The sequence below is a fragment of the Marmota marmota genome, unplaced genomic scaffold (genome assembly GCF_001458135.2).
Source record: "Marmota marmota marmota unplaced genomic scaffold, marMar, whole genome shotgun sequence".
Classification (NCBI taxonomy): domain Eukaryota; kingdom Metazoa; phylum Chordata; class Mammalia; order Rodentia; family Sciuridae; genus Marmota; species Marmota marmota.
In genome coordinates this window covers 13,975,997-13,992,966 of record NW_026000185.1, presented here as the reverse complement: position 1 = coordinate 13,992,966, position 16,970 = coordinate 13,975,997, and the positions used below count along the sequence as shown (strand labels likewise).

At 47.8% G+C, this 16,970-nt stretch overlaps 1 protein-coding gene across 1 annotated transcript in view; it reads left to right on the top strand.

Moving 5' to 3' along the window:
- The window catches only part of Pdilt (protein disulfide isomerase like, testis expressed), a 36,208-nt gene that overhangs the window by 7,282 nt on the left and 11,956 nt on the right, over positions 1-16,970 (top strand). Inside the window, exons 4-6 of the mRNA XM_048790070.1 lie at positions 6,435-6,641; positions 12,866-12,999; positions 14,170-14,307. Of these exons, the coding sequence (XP_048646027.1) occupies positions 6,435-6,641; positions 12,866-12,999; positions 14,170-14,307 (479 nt within the window). The remainder of the gene's footprint in view (positions 1-6,434; positions 6,642-12,865; positions 13,000-14,169; positions 14,308-16,970) is intronic.

Sequence of the window (16,970 nt, the reverse complement as noted above, 5' to 3'; positions counted from 1 at the left end):
TGCACCTCGACACACATTTACCCTTTGAAAAATGGAGCCGCAGGTGGTCAGGCTTGGGGAACCTGTTCTGTCCCCAGGAGAATGCACAGCTCTCTCTGTCCAGTGCCGCTTCTATTTTAATCGGGGCAATATGTCCTGTTCTTGGTTCTTTGGGTCTTTTAACTCAGGGACTGACAGTGAATCTGGGGCTACAGAGCAGCCAGTCAATTTTGTGTTCTTTAACTGCACTGGATCACAATCAATTTGAATATTTTCAATACTTCCCCTCAGAGGGCATTTCTTAGCAGGGCTCCACACCAGCAGAGATCTGGTTATCCAAGAGACACTCAATTACCCTCATTACATCTGAATCCTTGATTCCTGCCAATACTCAATTTAGTTCAAAATGAGTTCTCCAAAACTGGCTGGCCTTCTAAAGTGACCTTTGGAAAAATTAATCACTCAGGGGAAAGCATTCTAAAAGCCTTTTCCCCCCGTGGTTAAATCGGCTCTTTATAAAGAGTGTGTTTTAGACATCGGCCTCGGGGACTTTCCTAACATCTCTCACATCCTTAACTGAAGTCCAGCTTCTCTCTTCTCATCTCTGAGGACCAGTCCCCAGGAGTGTGGGAGACCTCAGCGCCTTGGATCTGATCCCAGCCACCTGTCTCTTCCCACATCTTGCGTCCCCCCAACAGGACGGCAATACAACCGTTGTCAGAGTCAAAATCCTCAAGGTTGCTCTCGATTCCCCTCTATTCTCCCATCCAACCCACCAACATGCCCTGTGCCCTGTGGTGTCCCCCACGGTCTCCAGTTCTCCCCACCCCTCCACCTGCCCCAGTCCCACCTGTGGTCAGCAGAATGTTCGCCCTGGCCAGGCCCTTGGCCTCTGTGTTCACAGTCCTCCCCGCCTCTAGCCTCCTTTCTGAACCTCCTCACCGGGACTGTGAGACCCAGCTCCTGGACAAGAGGCTATTTTCACATCTGCTCCCTTGTAGATGGGAGGAGGTCGCCCCACTCCATCACGCAAGTGACTTGCCCTGCGCCTCCTCCTCTTGGCACATGCTGTGCAGGATCAAAGCTGCTTTTCAACTTGGCGCTCCCCGGGAGCCCCCGCTGACTTGTATCTGGAGAGCTAGCACCCGGCCCTGTGCTTGGGACATGGCAGGTCTCCACAGGTGTGGAGTGAATAAATAAATGAATGATTGGGTGCATAAGATGATATATCCTTTGGCCCAGATTTTTCCTCCATGAAAGTTCCCTTGAATGAGTTCAGGAGAAAAGGAAAGGCCCCCTGCACTGGGAGTGGCTCAGAGAAGCCTTAGGAATGGACACTGGGTCACTGGGGGTCGTTCACTCCTTGCCCCTGTGACAGAAGGGGCAAGAGTCTGTTCTGGGAACGCACGGGATGGTGACGGTGGTCAGGATGACGAATGTGAAGACGGTGGTGACGGTTCGGTAATGCTGATAGTCATGGCGGTGACAATGACGATAACGACGACGTGTAGGGATGACAATGGCATCTCTTTATCAAGCACCTGTGCTCGGGCACTGCACTTGGCACCATAGTCCCCATCTTACACAAGAGGCAAAGAAGTCTCACCAAGGTCAGACCAATTATTTACCCAAAGTCCTACAAGTGGCAGACAGGGAAGCCGGGGCTTCAGGCAGGTCTGATACCCAGACTGGTGGCCGCCCGTCCCGCAGCATGGTGCTGAGCCTGTGAACACTCAGTACTTATTTACTCATTCATCACACATCGGTTTACTACTCATTAGGTCCCAGATATGTTCTAGGCAGTGAGGATATAAAGGTGAATGAACCGGGTGAATATCATGGCCCTCCTGGAATTCATCACCCTGGAGAGGGGAGACAAAGAGACAAATAGGCAAAATATAAGGTGTATCATATGGTTAAAAATACTATGAAGAAAACCGTGGACAGCACAAAGGGTAGATGGAGGCTATAATTTTAAACAGAGCAGCCAAGGAAGGCTTTCCTGTGAGGAAGCAACCCATGAAGACATCTGAGATTTCAGGCAGAGGGAACAACATGTGCAAAGGCCCTGGGGGTGGTGAGCGTACCAGTATGGCTAAAGCTGTATGCTGAAAACCAGAGTAGGGGAAAATGAGGTCAGATGGATGAAGTCACATCCTCAGGGACCTTATAGGCCATGGGGATGGTCAGAACAATTTGTTGTCTGGGTCCAGAAGAACTACAAGGTTCGGATGACCGTGCTGAAGTCCAGATAGACGGTGAGCTCTGCTGACCAGTAGCCCTAGAGTGTGGTGAGGGTGATGCTCTGAATGTTTTTCCATTATTTGATCTGAAGTTTAATCAAAAGCCAGGTTTCTCATTCTCAGTCCTATTGATATTTTAGCTGGATGATTCTTTGTTTGGGGATGGCTCTGTACATTGTTGAAGGTTGAGCAGCATTTCTGGCCTCTGCTCACCTTCTCCAACTGGGACCACCAAAAGCATCTTCAGATGTCACCAATGTCCTCCATTGAGGACCACCAGGCTAACACAAGGCAGGCTCCAGCACCCTGTGCTGGGACCTCATCTCCATCGGCCACCCTCACACCCGCCCATTAGCTGCTCCCTGCATCACACCGGCTGCTCAGAAAAGGGAACCCAGGGCCATCTACTGAAATCCCAGGCCCCTCAGCCCCAGCACACCCACGTCCCAGTCACGCCGTCAGGGAGCCGCTGCCCAGTCTAAGAGCATCCCAGGACCATTTGCTTATTCTGAAACTGCATGAGAGCCACGTCATTAGATGGGAGGTTTGGCCTGGTTTTGTTTCTCTCCAGGAGCCTCACCACTTACTGGAGATACGGTCTCCACAGGACCCTCCCTTCCCAGAGAGCACCTGCTCGGAGCAAGGCCAAAGGCTCTCCACCTCTGTCATCACAACGGCTGATGCTGACTGAGCATTCTGGGGCCAGATTGGCACCAAAGCTTTGCCCCTAAAGCAGATGCAGGGTCCGTTAGGATCCCCAGGACCTGAGGGAGGTGGCTCTGTGGGGAGCTCAGCCTGCGTCACTGGGGCCTGTGTCACTGCTGTGCCCCAGAGACTCCCTGAACTGTCTCCCCACCCTGACCAACTGGCACTTCCAGGGGGCCGGGGCAGGAAGTAGGCAGAGACACCTGAGGGATGGCATCCGTTTCACCTTTAAGAATCTGGAATTCAAGATTCCAGAGCCCCAGAGGTGAAACCAGCAGCAAACTCTAAAAAGAGGGACGCTAGGAAGCAGGACCACAAATCATAGAACGGGCTTGTCGCTGCAGGATCTCTCCGCTCCCGTGGGCCCTCCTGGAGCAGGGTGCCTGGGAGCTGCACCCCATCGTTCTGTTCTAAGAAAAATGGACATTTTTTGGACAAAGTGCCTGATTTGGTAGTTGGAGCATGGCTCTAGGAGTGCGTCAGCCTAACCACTTACTAGCTGCAAGATCTCGGCCCTTCCATTTCCTTGCCTGTGATGATAGATGATCACTCTCAGGGTTGTCTGCAGATAAACTAAGACAATAAGTGCATGGAACGCTTAGCAAAGTGCTTGCCATATTAATGACCAATGAATGTTATTGTTCTTATTATTTTGTTATCATCATCATCACCCACCACCACCACCACCACCATCACCACCATCACCACCATCACCATCACTACCACCATTACCATCACCACCATCACCACCACCACCATCACCACCACCATTACCATCACCACCACCACCACCACCACCATCGCCACCACCTTGTACCACTACCACCATCACCACCAGCACCACCATCGCCACCACCATGTACCACCACCATCATCATCACCACTACCATCACCATCACCACCATCACCACCACCACCACCATTACCATCACCACAACCACCACCATCACAATCACCACCACCATGTACCACCACACCACCATGTACCACCACCACCATCATCATCATCACCACTACCATCACCATCACCACCATCACCATCATTATCACCATCATCACCATCATCCCACCACTCACCATCATCATCACCACCACCACCATCACAATCACCACCATCACCATCACCACCACCACCATCACCATTACCACTATGATCAGCATCCCATTTTTCAGTTGCTCAGATCAATAAATGAGAGTCATCCTTGATTCCTCTTTTGCTCACACTCCACATCCAATCAAGTAACAAATCCATACAGTATCTCCAAAATCTCTCTACACTTAGATCACTTTCACCCTCCCCTAAACCAAGCTATTGCCATCTCTCACCCAGATGAGTATAGTGGCATCTAAGTGGTTTCTCTGGATCTACTTTTTCCCCCGCTTTTTGGTCTAACTTTTTGCATGACATTGTGAGACCTCAGTTAAAAAATAACTCAGGTCGCATCTAACTCTTCTGCCAACCCTGGAATCATTCCATATTCCTTAGAGGAAAGGTCAAAGCATCATTCCTATCCACCCCTTCCCCTGGCTCACTCTGTTCCAGACCCTGTGGACCTCTTGTCATTCCTCAAACATGCCATACACGATGCCCCCGTGCCTTTGCCCAAGGTACTCTTCTTCCAGATGTCCATGTGGCTTGTTCTCTCATCATCTTTGGTCTTTATCAAAATATTGCTTCTCAGCCATCCTTCTTCAATCTTTCTACTTAAACTCATAATTTCCCTCACACTCCCAATCTCCAAATTTGCTTCTTAGTTCCCCATCATATTTATCATCTCATACAGCACATATTTTATTTATTTTCTACCTTCTTCAATTCCTATAATGGCACCTGACACATGGCATTTCCTAAAAAGAACTTGTTGAATGAATGACTGGCTGAATGAATGGGTGGAATGAATCCCGTGAGCATTACTGTTAGGTCCCATCCTGTTAGCTCTTAGATGGTGGAGTTCCAGTTGTAACAGTTTCTCTTAGCTTCACTGGACTGTGAGTGGACTCTCTAAAAGCTTCACCATTTGGACTATCGAGTCTTTCTCTTGCCCTGAGTGTCTGTGCTTAGAATTGAGATTTCCATGTGATGTCAATCAGCAACTTGAAGCCCAGCATGGCCAAATCCACAAGGAAACCAGGAGGGACCCACAGAGCCCAGAGGCCACAGGCAGCCCCCGTGGGGGTGATGGATGGGGTGTCCAGGCCACGGTGGTGATAAAGCTGGCAGAGGCCAGCATCCATCTACAAGAGAGGCAAACCCCCTCTGCCCCTGGCCATTGATTGGGGGTTTAATGATAGTGAGGGTTCATTTCCGGCTCCACTACAGGAGCAGGTGTGCTATTAGAAATGGGGTGAGTGCCAGCTGTCCCCAGGCCCAGCTTCTGATTGTGCTTTACGAAAGACCTCCCTGTTGGACTTGGGCTTTCCCCAGCAGAGAGATGACCTGCACTTTCTCCAAGTGCTCTAGATGGACAGAGGGCTGGGAAGAGTGTTCTGGCTTGGAAGGGAATCAGTGGCCCTCTGCCCTGGCCTGGCCCACCTGCCTTACTCTCAGACCTGGGGAGGTAAGGGACTGTCACTATGCCATCATGAGGAAGAAAGGCAGACTGGGGTGCCACTTAGTGCCCTCCCATGTAGGCCAGAGAGGCTTCTCCCAAGGTCAAGGTCACATGCCACTCTGAGAGTCTGTTTTCAGAAAAGGGCTCCCAGCACTGCCCAGCACTGTGATCTGCCAAGGAATCCAGAGCATGATTCACCCCACCTTTACCTGCACCCCAACACACCCTATCCCCCGGGGCTGTCTCTAATTGAGGTTTTCCTGCCACATTACATGAGGCTCCAGGGCATGGGAGGGATTCACTGCTACCTCTAGAACCTTCCACCAGGGGGCGCTCACGAGGTCTCCCTTTTCTCTCTCTCCTCCTTTCTGCCTCCAAATTTCTGACCACAGGAATTTTACAACTGTAATAACCATAGTAATAATGCGCTGTGAACTTACCTTGGGCCAGGTAAGTTCACCTGTGTAGTGGAGGTCAGAGAACAGGAACTCTGCCACCAGACCAGTGGGGTCATGGGGTCATGAAGAGGATGATGATATTAATAATAATAATAATAATAATAATAATAATAATAATAATAATAACCACACAGGTTTATTGGGAGGAATAAATGACTTTACACATGTAAAGTTCTAGCCTATAATAAGAACTACCCCACAGGTTGCTTGTTAAATCTCACTGGACTCTCACAAGGCCATGAGGTAGCCCCTATTATTTTTCCCATCTTACACTAAGGCGGAACTTAGAGTAAGCTGCCCGAAGTTGTATTTCTCGTGTTACTGGACCCAAAGAACCCTGAGGTACCCCTCCCAAGGAGTCCCATTTCATAACCCATCGTGTCCACATCCTGTCACATTTTGGAAACTTACTCCTCAGCAGTGAGCCCCAGGAGCCTTGGGAGATGGGGTGGGTACGGAGGTTCTCACTAGCTCTGTCTTCCTGTTGGCTGTTTCAGACAACCCATCCTCAAAGCAATCCAGGAACCTGGCTGAGGAGCTGGGAGAAGCTGTGGAGATCATGGGCAAGGGCAAGAATGGTCTTGGCTTTGGCAAAGTAGACATCACGGTGGAGAAGGAGCTTCAACAGGAGTTTGGCGTGAAGAAGGCCCCGGAGTTGAAGCTATTCTTTGAGGGCAATAGGTCCGAGCCCATCAGCTGCAAAGGTAACGTGTTCAAGGGTCAAGTCAACTGTGTGCTCTCACAAAAAGCCTACTTGAACCGAGGCTGTGGGTGGGAGGTGCTGATCCACGTGGTCTCTCAGGGACCCAGTGTGGCGGTGGGCAAAGGTGCGACTTAAGCAGTCGAGGGGGAGAAATAAAGAATGTCCACGTGATTCTGCCCTTTTTAATGCTTTATTCACTCAATACAACTCTGTAGGTTCTTAATCATGACAATCCTTAATGGTGGGCATTGTGATAGACATAATCAATTTACTGCAACACACTTAATCATGACAGGCTCATGACAGACATCCCCCTGCATGCTAAGCTCCAGTGGCAGTCTAAAGTCTCAAGCCTTGGGCTCTAAGTCCAGCAGACACACACTCAGACCGCAATGATCAGGTCAGGGACTGAGGCCATCAGGTCAGGGATTGAGGTAGGCTTCTCCTGGGGTGGAGCTGACGGCCGGTTGAGCAGAGGGTCCTAGGGAGAAGTTGCAGATCTCACCAGGGTCAAGATGCAGCTATAGAGTTTGAGAGCCGTGAGGATCATACAGAGGATCAGGCAAACAAGGAGAAGAGTTGGGATGTCAGTCCAGGGTCCTCATCAGGCTCCCCGGCATGTGGGCATCAGTGTCGGCTGGCTGAATGTCTGTTCCTTTTCTCCATCATTTATACTAAATTTTGGGGTTTCTGACCACCCTTTCAATCCCTAGCAGCTGCTACCAGATTTCTCAATAACGTCATTGGTCCTGAGGTTAAAGCATCTGCTCTGGTGGTCCCCACCTGATTTTCCCACCTCTTGCCTGTATCAGGGTGAGGGCAACATGACAGAGACTTCACTCAGAGTTGGCCAGGGTTGTGAGAAGTGACCTGTTTATGTCAGGCTATGCCTGATGACCCTGTTGGAGGACTCCGTAGGTGTGCCTGTTGGGACTGCAGGTTCAAACTGGAGTTTTAAAATGGAGTTGCTTAGGCTAAGGTCGAAGGCCATTCTTACACCTAGGGTCTGACTCCCCCTTCCTTTAGGATCTTGGCACCACCTGTTTCCCCCCAAGATCCAGCCAGCAGCTGGGTGAGGAGCCATGGGTGAGGATCAAGGCCTGGAATTGGCAAACATCCCTTCTCTTCACAGTCCCTTGACCAGAATTCTGTTCCATGGCCCCCAGCAACTACAAGAAAGTCTGAGAAATGTGGTTTAGCCCCTAAAGGACATACAGTTGTCTCTACCACAGCCTACACCTCAGCTGATGGGCCCCGGAAGCCCCAAGAGGTGGAGGGTGGGTATGGGACTAATAAACACCAGGCCAGAGATCAAACTCCTACTTATACTTCTTGCCCCCTGTCTTTGACTTTGGAATGATTTTGAAAAGGTCCCAGGCCAGGAAAGCACTCAGTAGCCAGCCGAAAGGGAGACTGAGAGATAATGACAGCAAGACAGGTTTGGGATGGAATTCTACTGAATACTTTAACTTAAACTCATTCATTTATTCAACGTGCATTTATTGACAGCCTTCCATGTGTCAAGCCTGACCTTGGCGGTGAGGATTTCTGGAGAATTATGAGTCTTGGGGTGGTACATGGTAGATCCTAATTTATATGTATGGATGCGTAAACATCTGTAAAAGGAATGGGTGGATAAATGCTACAAAAGCAACGAACACGGAGAGTCCAGCACAGCCTCTACTGTTGAATGACTGACACTTAGGAAACTGAGCAGGCAGCTTCCAATAAACCTGATAGAATTGTTGCAAGAATGGGGTGGGGGGTTGGGGAGGGCCAGCTTCCTGCCAGGGCTGGAGGGTGCTTTGCAGTTCTCTGGATGGACACAAGGGGGCATGAGGGACACAGGACACTCTCATGGAGGAAGGTGCTGCCCAAAGAGAACCTCAGAGCTGTTTGTTACATAACGGCTCCTGATGGGCCGCTCCAGCGGGTGTGCAGGAGGGTGGTGCTTGTATGGGGTGAGGAGAGATGAGGAGTCTCTGTCACTTTTCTGTCCCTGCCAGCAGCGTGAGAAGTGACAAAGAGGGCTGTTTCCTAAGACACTGAGTAAGGACCCTCGATATGGGGACCTGTGACTCTAGTAAGCAGCCCTCGGTGGTGAGTTGGTTTTGGGGTTGGCTGTAGAGACACGAGGAGCCCCCGTTACTTTGCCCAGGTCCACGTCTGCTCCCAGAGTGGCTCAGGTTCTGGCATATCCTCCCTCCTGGTAAGGGTGAGCTAACTCCATGGGAGGCCATCAGGTGGCCATGGACAACTCCCAGGCTGTGTGTGAGGGGGTCAGAGACGATCCCAAGGCCTTCTGGCCCCTCTGTGGTGGGAGCCAGTGCCTGGGGCCTCCTCTGCCATGCACCAAGCCTCATCCTCACCTCCCCAGAAAGCCTGCCCTGACACCCGGGTCAGGATGCTCCACTCCTGTGGTCCTCAACACTCGTGTCCTCCACCGTCAGAGCCCTGGCCCCACAGGGTTGGAGCTGCCTCTGTCTGCTGAGAGCGCCAGGAGGGCAGGGGCCGATCTGACTTCCACTCTGTGTCCTGTGAAGAGGCTTCCTGTATCGGCAGCACCACTCTCACCCAAGGAATAATCACTTCCTCTTGTCAAAGGTCAAGTTTCCTCATCTGCAAAATGGGGGTGGCGAAAAATATCTACCTCCCAGGGTTTCTGGGAAAATGAACCAATGCTTGCAAGGCACAGGGCCTGACACCTACCTGCAGCATTTACTGGACTCCAGGCACTGCCTAGGCCTTCTCATGTGTCATAGCAACCCAGTGTAGGAGATGTCTTAGGGATTAAAAAACTAAGGGACAAAAATATATAGTGACTTTTTCAAAGCACACGCACTAATATGCAACAGGGTCAACAAAAGTTTCCTGCAAAGGGTCAGATAGTAAATACTTTAGGCCACATGAGCCCTAAAAATCTCTGTCACAACTCCCTACTCTACTGATGCAGGGTGAAAGCAGTCATATGTCAATGAACTTGGCATAACTGTGTTCCAATAAAACTTTATTCATAAAAACCAAACAGTGGGCCAGAGTTTGCCCCCACCACGGCTGTAGTTTGTTGAGCCCTGTTCTGCACTGTGCTGTAATAAATGGTGGGCGTGTTTATTATTATTAGTTTATTAGTTTAAACTATTAGTTTCCTCGAAGCAATTAGGTTCTTAATAGATTTTTGAGTCTGAATGGAATGGAATCACAAGGGCCCACTGTAGGCAGGCAGGGGTGAGGGGTGAGGGGCCAGCCCACGTTTCTGTGGATTTGTTTACCCCTCCCCCCACACCACACCATTGTCATATTATTCCCAACTAGAGAAAGAGGGCAACAGGATGTCGGGATGGAGCCCGGGCTGGGATGCAGGATGCCTGAATTTTAGGACAAGCTCTAGCTATGGGAACTTGAATAAGTTTGCAGACCTGGCCTTTGCAGTTGCTCATGTTGTTGACTTACTGACTGATGCCTCTTCTGCCTACTTGACAGTACTTTGCATACTCCTGCAGTGTGACTTTTAGGAAAACCTGTCTTCCAGAGGCTAGTGGGATGTAGCCCTTGACTGAGGTCAAGGCCCCAGTCCCATCCTCCTCGAATCTCCAGGATGGATGGTGGGAAAGGCCTTGGCTTTCTCCTGGAGGGCAGCGGACTCACACTGCCTCCAGGGCCTCAGCTAATGACATATTTATAGCCTGCCTGGGAACAGGCAGCTGTGCCAGCCCCTGTCAATCATTGACAAAGTGTTCACACCTCATTTGTCACCATGTCCTCTGGCTCATGGCCAAGCGCCAGGGGAGAGGCATGGTGCCCAACAAGGGCAGTGCCTCAAATGCAGGCGCCCAGGAGTACGTTATTGGCCAAGTTCACAGCTATTTCAGTCTCATGGGAGCTGGAGGGGAAAAGGGGACCCATCCAACCCAGAGAAGCCGGTCCCAGATCAAGTCCCCTAAGCTGGCTCACCTGATGTTCGTTCACTGTAACTGGGAATGATTTCTTGAGCACCTAGGATGTGCCAGACACTCCTCGAGCTGCTGGAGTGGCTCCCACTGAACAAGTTAACAGACAACCGTCATCACAGCAATTTCAGAGAGTGACAGACTCCGTGGAAAAGCAGAATGTGGCATAAGACAGAGAGGGACTGGAGAGTCGGGGAGTGGAGAAGACGGAACTGGGACCTGAAGAAGTTCCCCTCAGAGAGTAAGGAACCCAAGCCTGGTGGCCTGGAGGACCACGGAGTGTTGACAGGGAGAGAGTGGCCCAGGGCGGATCAGAGCCCCAGGTCCGATGGCCTGAAATCTAAACCCACCTGAAGGGTTTCTGTACACTTTTTTAAAATATATATATATACTTTCAGAATTTCTAAGCCAGTTATTTTCCTGGCACTTTAAATAACATTTGGCTGGACAAATGTCTACAAGAGAAGCAGGTTAATTCTTCTGTGTCCATTTTTATCTTCTCCCAAACTCCTGGCCCAAATGCCCTAGAGAAGTCCATTCAGTATGCCCAAGAGTCATGCACAGGAATCCATTCAAAATGGCCCTCGGCTGGAAACATTCGCAGAGGCCGGCTGAACTGTGAAACACACAGTAGGATACCACACAGCAGCGGGAATGGATCTTCAAGTGCATGAACAACAGGAATGAATCTCATAAATGTCACAAAGCCAGACTCAAGAACACACACCATGTAATTCCATTCACCCAAAGTTCAGGAACAGGCAGACGGATGCCTGCTGCTAGGATTTAGGATAGTGGTCACCCCTAGGTGGGGAGGGTGGGGTGGCAGCACAGCAGGGACTTTTGGGAGTCTGGTAACGTTCTAGTCCTTGATCAGAGTGATAGTTACATGGCTACGCTCGTTTTGTGAAAATCCATCAAACTATGTTATGATTTTTGCACAATTCTGCATGTAAATATACTTCATTCTAAGGTGTTTTTTTTTTTTAAGGCATGATGCTTTTGGAATGCATAAGCAAAGAAACTGAAGTTAGATCCCTTGGCAGTGGACTTAGCAATTCTGGGTGCATTCATTAAGCCCCATGCAGTAATCTGTCCTGCCACAGGGTCTTTGCACAGGTCCCCTGCTCTCCCTGGAAGCCTTTCTCTCCCCTTCCTGCCTCCTGGTTAACTCCTATGCATCTTTCTGTTTCCAGCTTGTGTGTGATTCCTTCCAGTACAGCTTTCAGAACTTTATTGTCTAGGTCAAGTATCTTTGCAATAGGTTTATAAAACTTTGCTATAGGTTTGTAAAAACTGCACACGTGCTTATGTGATTATTTGTTGAATGTCTTCCTCGACAGAATGAGAGCTGCAGAGCCATGGAGATATGTTTGTTTCTGTCACCTTCATGTCCCCAGGACTAAGCATGGCACTTGAGACCATAGCAGGCACCCCATACACATTTGTCACATGAATAAGTGAAGAAATGAATGAGTGAATAAATAAAGGTCCATGGATTTATTTCAAAGCTATTCACAACAACTTCTTCCTCTTACCAACTCATGTACAATGTTCTAGTCTATTCTACAGAAGACACTGAGAAAGTAATAACTTACATTGCTCACCGTCATGTGAAACTGATATTTCTAGGAAACACATATGCATCTGTACACGGCCTTTGTCCATTCTGGCACACCGTGGGTCTCTCCAGATGTGGCATATGCGTCTTTAAGTGCTTGGTACCTCCCATATACTAGCTGGGAATTGAAGTCAGGATCCTATGACCTTAGAGGACATTTGGATCTCAGCTGGGGAACTGGATTCACAGAGGGATAACAGGATATCCCCCAAGTCACAGAGCTATCTGGTCTTTTTATTTACATGTTAAGAAAATAAATTCATTTTTCTGTCACCTTGGAGAGTTCGTGAGAAAAGATTCGAAGGCTTCCTCCTAAGTTTGGTACCAGCCTAGTTAGTTGACTGGCTATTAGTAAGTGGATCCTTGATTTCCTCATCTGCAAATAAGGAGACTAAGAGGATCTATCCCCGTAGGATTGTTGTAAAGAGTTTGTTCAAGCAAAACATTCAGCAAAGGCTCTTGCCCTTGGAAAGAGCTCAGTAACATTTACCTGCTGTTGTTAATGTTCATATCTTGGATCCTGGGGGAGAAAGGGAATGAGGAAGCTGACCTTGACCTTCAAGAGTGGGAACCCAAGACAAGGTACTTCTACCTGACACATGAGGAAGCTAGGCCTCCTCCAACTCGGGAGGCTACTTCCGTGGTATCCTTTTCCAGGAGTGGTGGAATCGACAGCCTTGGTAGTTTGGTTGAGAAGACAAATTAGCCAGAAAGCGTTTTTGTTCAACACCAGCAGTGATCTGGCAGATTTTGTGACCATCAGACCCTTGGTCATCGTTGGATTTTTCCAGGTACTGGGGTCAAGAGATGGGAGGTGGCTTTTCCACTGGTGGGCTTGGGAGCAGTTGAAGTAAGGAGGCTCTTCCACTTGGGTTGTTTCAGGCCCAAGTGCCCCATCCCATGAGCTGGCTTTCTGGGGACAGCTCCAGTGTTCAAACAAAAGGAGAAAAAAAATGGCAGCTGAAATGTTAGAGGCAGTGTTAGCAAGAAGGATAGGAATGGAGAGAAAGAAGAGGAGATTGGCACACTTATCTAACTGGTTTTCGTCATACAACCAGTCTTTTGGGGGATTCCATTTAGAATGTCACAGAGTAAAGGGGTGTCTACTTTCTGCTTTGAGAGCTGTTGATTTCTACGATTCTGGTAGCACCAGCTGTGTTTGGGGTGTGTTGGTCTCTACCCCATGTTCTGTCCAAGCATCCCTCTAAACGAAAACCATTAACACTTCTAAAATATGCACCCATTTGAAAATGCATCAACCCTTATCACAAGTATAAGAAGGGAAGATGTTTGAAAGAGACATAAATAAATTAAAACTGATAATGAGCTATCTCATCATAGCTTTCTATTGATCTTATTATTTGTATATATAAATAATTTGCCACTTATTTTTGCTTTTAGAAAATGAGTTTCTCATGGATCTGACTCAATTACTCTAAATTTATGGCTCCCCCTACTCCCAGCCAAGTCACAACTTGGACATCCAATCCATACACAGGGAGAGTGTGCCTCTTCTCCTTCCCCTTCTTTGTGTCTCTGGTCCCAGGTTTCTTTCAAGCTAAAACACGAAGGCCTGAGTGTTTGCCACATCTTGTTACCAAGTTCATATCTGGTGTCACACGTGGTCAAATCAATTGCTGCTTCTGAAAGTAATTCAGGAACGATATTAAATACTTCTCCATCCCTGGGTTTTGACAACCTTTATTTTAGTAATTGGAAAAAGGTGGAGATAATCAGTTCTCTCCACTGACCTCTGAGAGTTTGCCTAACTGAGTTTTAGACCTGGCCTGAGAAGCATTCTGGCTATGACACTTCCCCTAAAGGGGATTCAGATGACCCAGCAAAACACCAGAACTTGAAAAGTTAAGACACATTGGCCACCATTTCCACCTTCCCCTTAAATAAGCCAGATATTTTTTTGCTTTCTATCGGACCTTTATGAAGCATGCTTTCCCCAACAGGACTTAGAAGAAGAGGTTGCAGAATTATTCTATGATACGATCAAAGACTTCCCAGAGCTGACATTTGCAGTGATGGCTATCAAAAACACCCGTGGACGTTTCAGCGTCATCCTGGACAGTGTCCTTGTGTTCAAGAAGGTAGGACTTGGATCCTATTTTTAGTGAGGGGTCTCTAGTTCAAAGTAGTGGAACCTGTGTGGGCTTCTGGTCCAAACTCGGTGACATCTCAGTTACCTGGTGTTTCTCTGGATTTTATGGTCATTCTCCATTGGATGCTGCTCCTCCTTCCTTAACCAGTAAATACCATCTTGTCCATCAAGGTCCAATCTCACACGTTTGTTTTTCTTCTGGCCCACGCTTCCCCATCCTCCCTCCATCACCCATTACCATCTATACACCCGTGACTTATTAATATCTGTCTTGGGCCAGACTTATCCAGTCTCCAGACCCTGACAAGCAGCACCAGAGGGCTCAACACGGCTAAGCTCAAGGTCATGGTCTGCCCTTCTGGACTTCTGCATGTTTTCATTCCCTTGGTAGAGGGTGCCTGGTCAGATCTCTGACCATGAAAACCTAGGCATCACTCAAACCTCTGTCTCTGCCCACCCTTCAGGACCAGTCCATCACCCCAGCCCTATAGATCTTATATCTCAAACACCCCTGAATCTAGGCATCTCTCCCTGTCTCTTCTGCGACTATTCTAAATGGAGTGATCAGCATCTCCTGTAGCCTATGGCAGTAATCTTTGGCCTGATCAGAACAGATCAGGTGCTCTCAACAGTGTTCTTCCCCAAATTCAAGACTGGGGATCACCTCTCTCCTCTCTGAAAGCCCTTTAATGGCTTTCAACGATTAGCATATAGACTGAAATCCTTAATGAGGACTGTAAGACCTTCCAAGGGACCTTCCTGGGTCCCTTTCCAGGATTTAGACCTGAGCTGCCCATAAAGCAACAACTAGTCATTTACGACTATTACCATTACCATTAATTGAATTAAAATTTTAGTTCTCCAATAAAACTGACCGCATTGCAAATACTCCACAGCCATATGAGGCTGGTGGTTATTATATCCCAGAGCTCAGATTTACAGAGCATTTCCACCTGTTGGAAGTTTTGGACACTGTGGTCTGTTTCTGGAAGATCCCTCAGCTCCTTCCCACGGGAAGCCAAATCTTTCCAATTGCCATGTTACTTACAGATCTTGTCCAGTGAGGATAGTCACTTATCCAAGGCCACTGAGGAGTGGTACCCAGATCTGCTTGACCTACAGGGAGGGCGGTGAGCCTTCAGTCTCCTCTTAGGCCTGGGAAAGCCATGGAGAGGTTTTAAGTTGGTGGATACAATAATCTGATTCACTTAGCATTGTCTTCTCTAACTCCATCCATTTACCTGCACATGCCATGATTTTATTCTCTTTTATTGCTGAGTAATATTCCATTGTGTATATATGCCACATTTTTTAAAAATCCATTCATCTATTGAAGGGCATCTAGGTTGGTGAAGTTAGCCAATCCCCAAAAAACCAAATGCTGAATGTTTTCTTTGATATAAGGAGGCTGATTAAAAGTAGGGTATGGGGGGGGGGACATGGGGTAATTAATGATGGTGGAATGTGTTTTTGATCATTATTATCCAAAGTACAGGTATGAAGACACGAATTGGTGTGAATATACAACGAGAGATATGAAAAATTGTGCTCCACAAATGTAATAAGAATTGTAATGCATTCTGCTATCATATATAAATAAAAAAAAGAATATAAAAAAGATAGTTAAGTAAAATAAAAGGGAAAATGTAGAAAACAAATATTGTTCTACCCTTTGTATTTTGTTCTTAAATATATATGTATATGCATACATGTAACATATAAACTTATGTATGTTTATGTATCTAAGCATAAATGCATAAGATTAATTAAGAGTATTTACTTGGAGGGAAGTGAATTGGGAGATTTGGGAATTTGTCCGATAAAGAGATTAACTTTTTATTATACATTCTTTAATATCATTGGAAGATTTGCCATATATATTATTATCCATAAAAAATTGTTTCATGTTTTACACCTTTAACTCTACACTTGGTAAGCCTAGCTCAGTTAAAAAGTTAGTCAGTTAGTCACTCTCATTTTAAGTCCTGGCTCTGGGGCTGGGGGTGCAGGTCAGCAATGAGCACAGAAGCGTAGCATCAGCAAGGCCCTGGGTTCAGTCCCCAGACCCATCCATCAACCCTGGCTTCGCTTCTTACTAGCTGAGCAGCCTTGGATAGGTTACTTCACTTCTCTGTGCCTCAAATTTGCTGAAGTGCAAAGTAGGAGAGATAACAGCACCCAGTTCCATGAGATGCCAGGAGGACTAAATAAGGTGGTTATATAACGTGGTTAGAACTGTGGGTGGCAGAATGTGAGCTCTCTAGTGTCATTAAACTATGATTTTGACCAGTAAGGAGCTGAGACTTTATCCAAACGATAATTTGGTGCTATTAGGTGTTTGAGTGAGAAAATGATGTATGATCAGTTTTGTGTCCTAACAACATGGCTGTGGTGGAAATGTGGGGAATGGATCGGAGTCAAGCAAGAAGAGAAGAGGGAAGGTCAGTGGGAGGCAGCTGCAGGGAGTCCAGGTGACGGGTCTGGACCAAGGTGGGTGGTGGAGATGGAGAGAAGGAGATGGAATAGAAATTCACATAATCTGCTGCTTCTCTTTCTCTCAGAGACTTCAGTCCTGGGCTACAAAGAATCGAATTGTTCTCTGTTAGTCCAGATCCTTCTGAGAAGCAGTTACCAAGCAGGGTGGGAAATGCA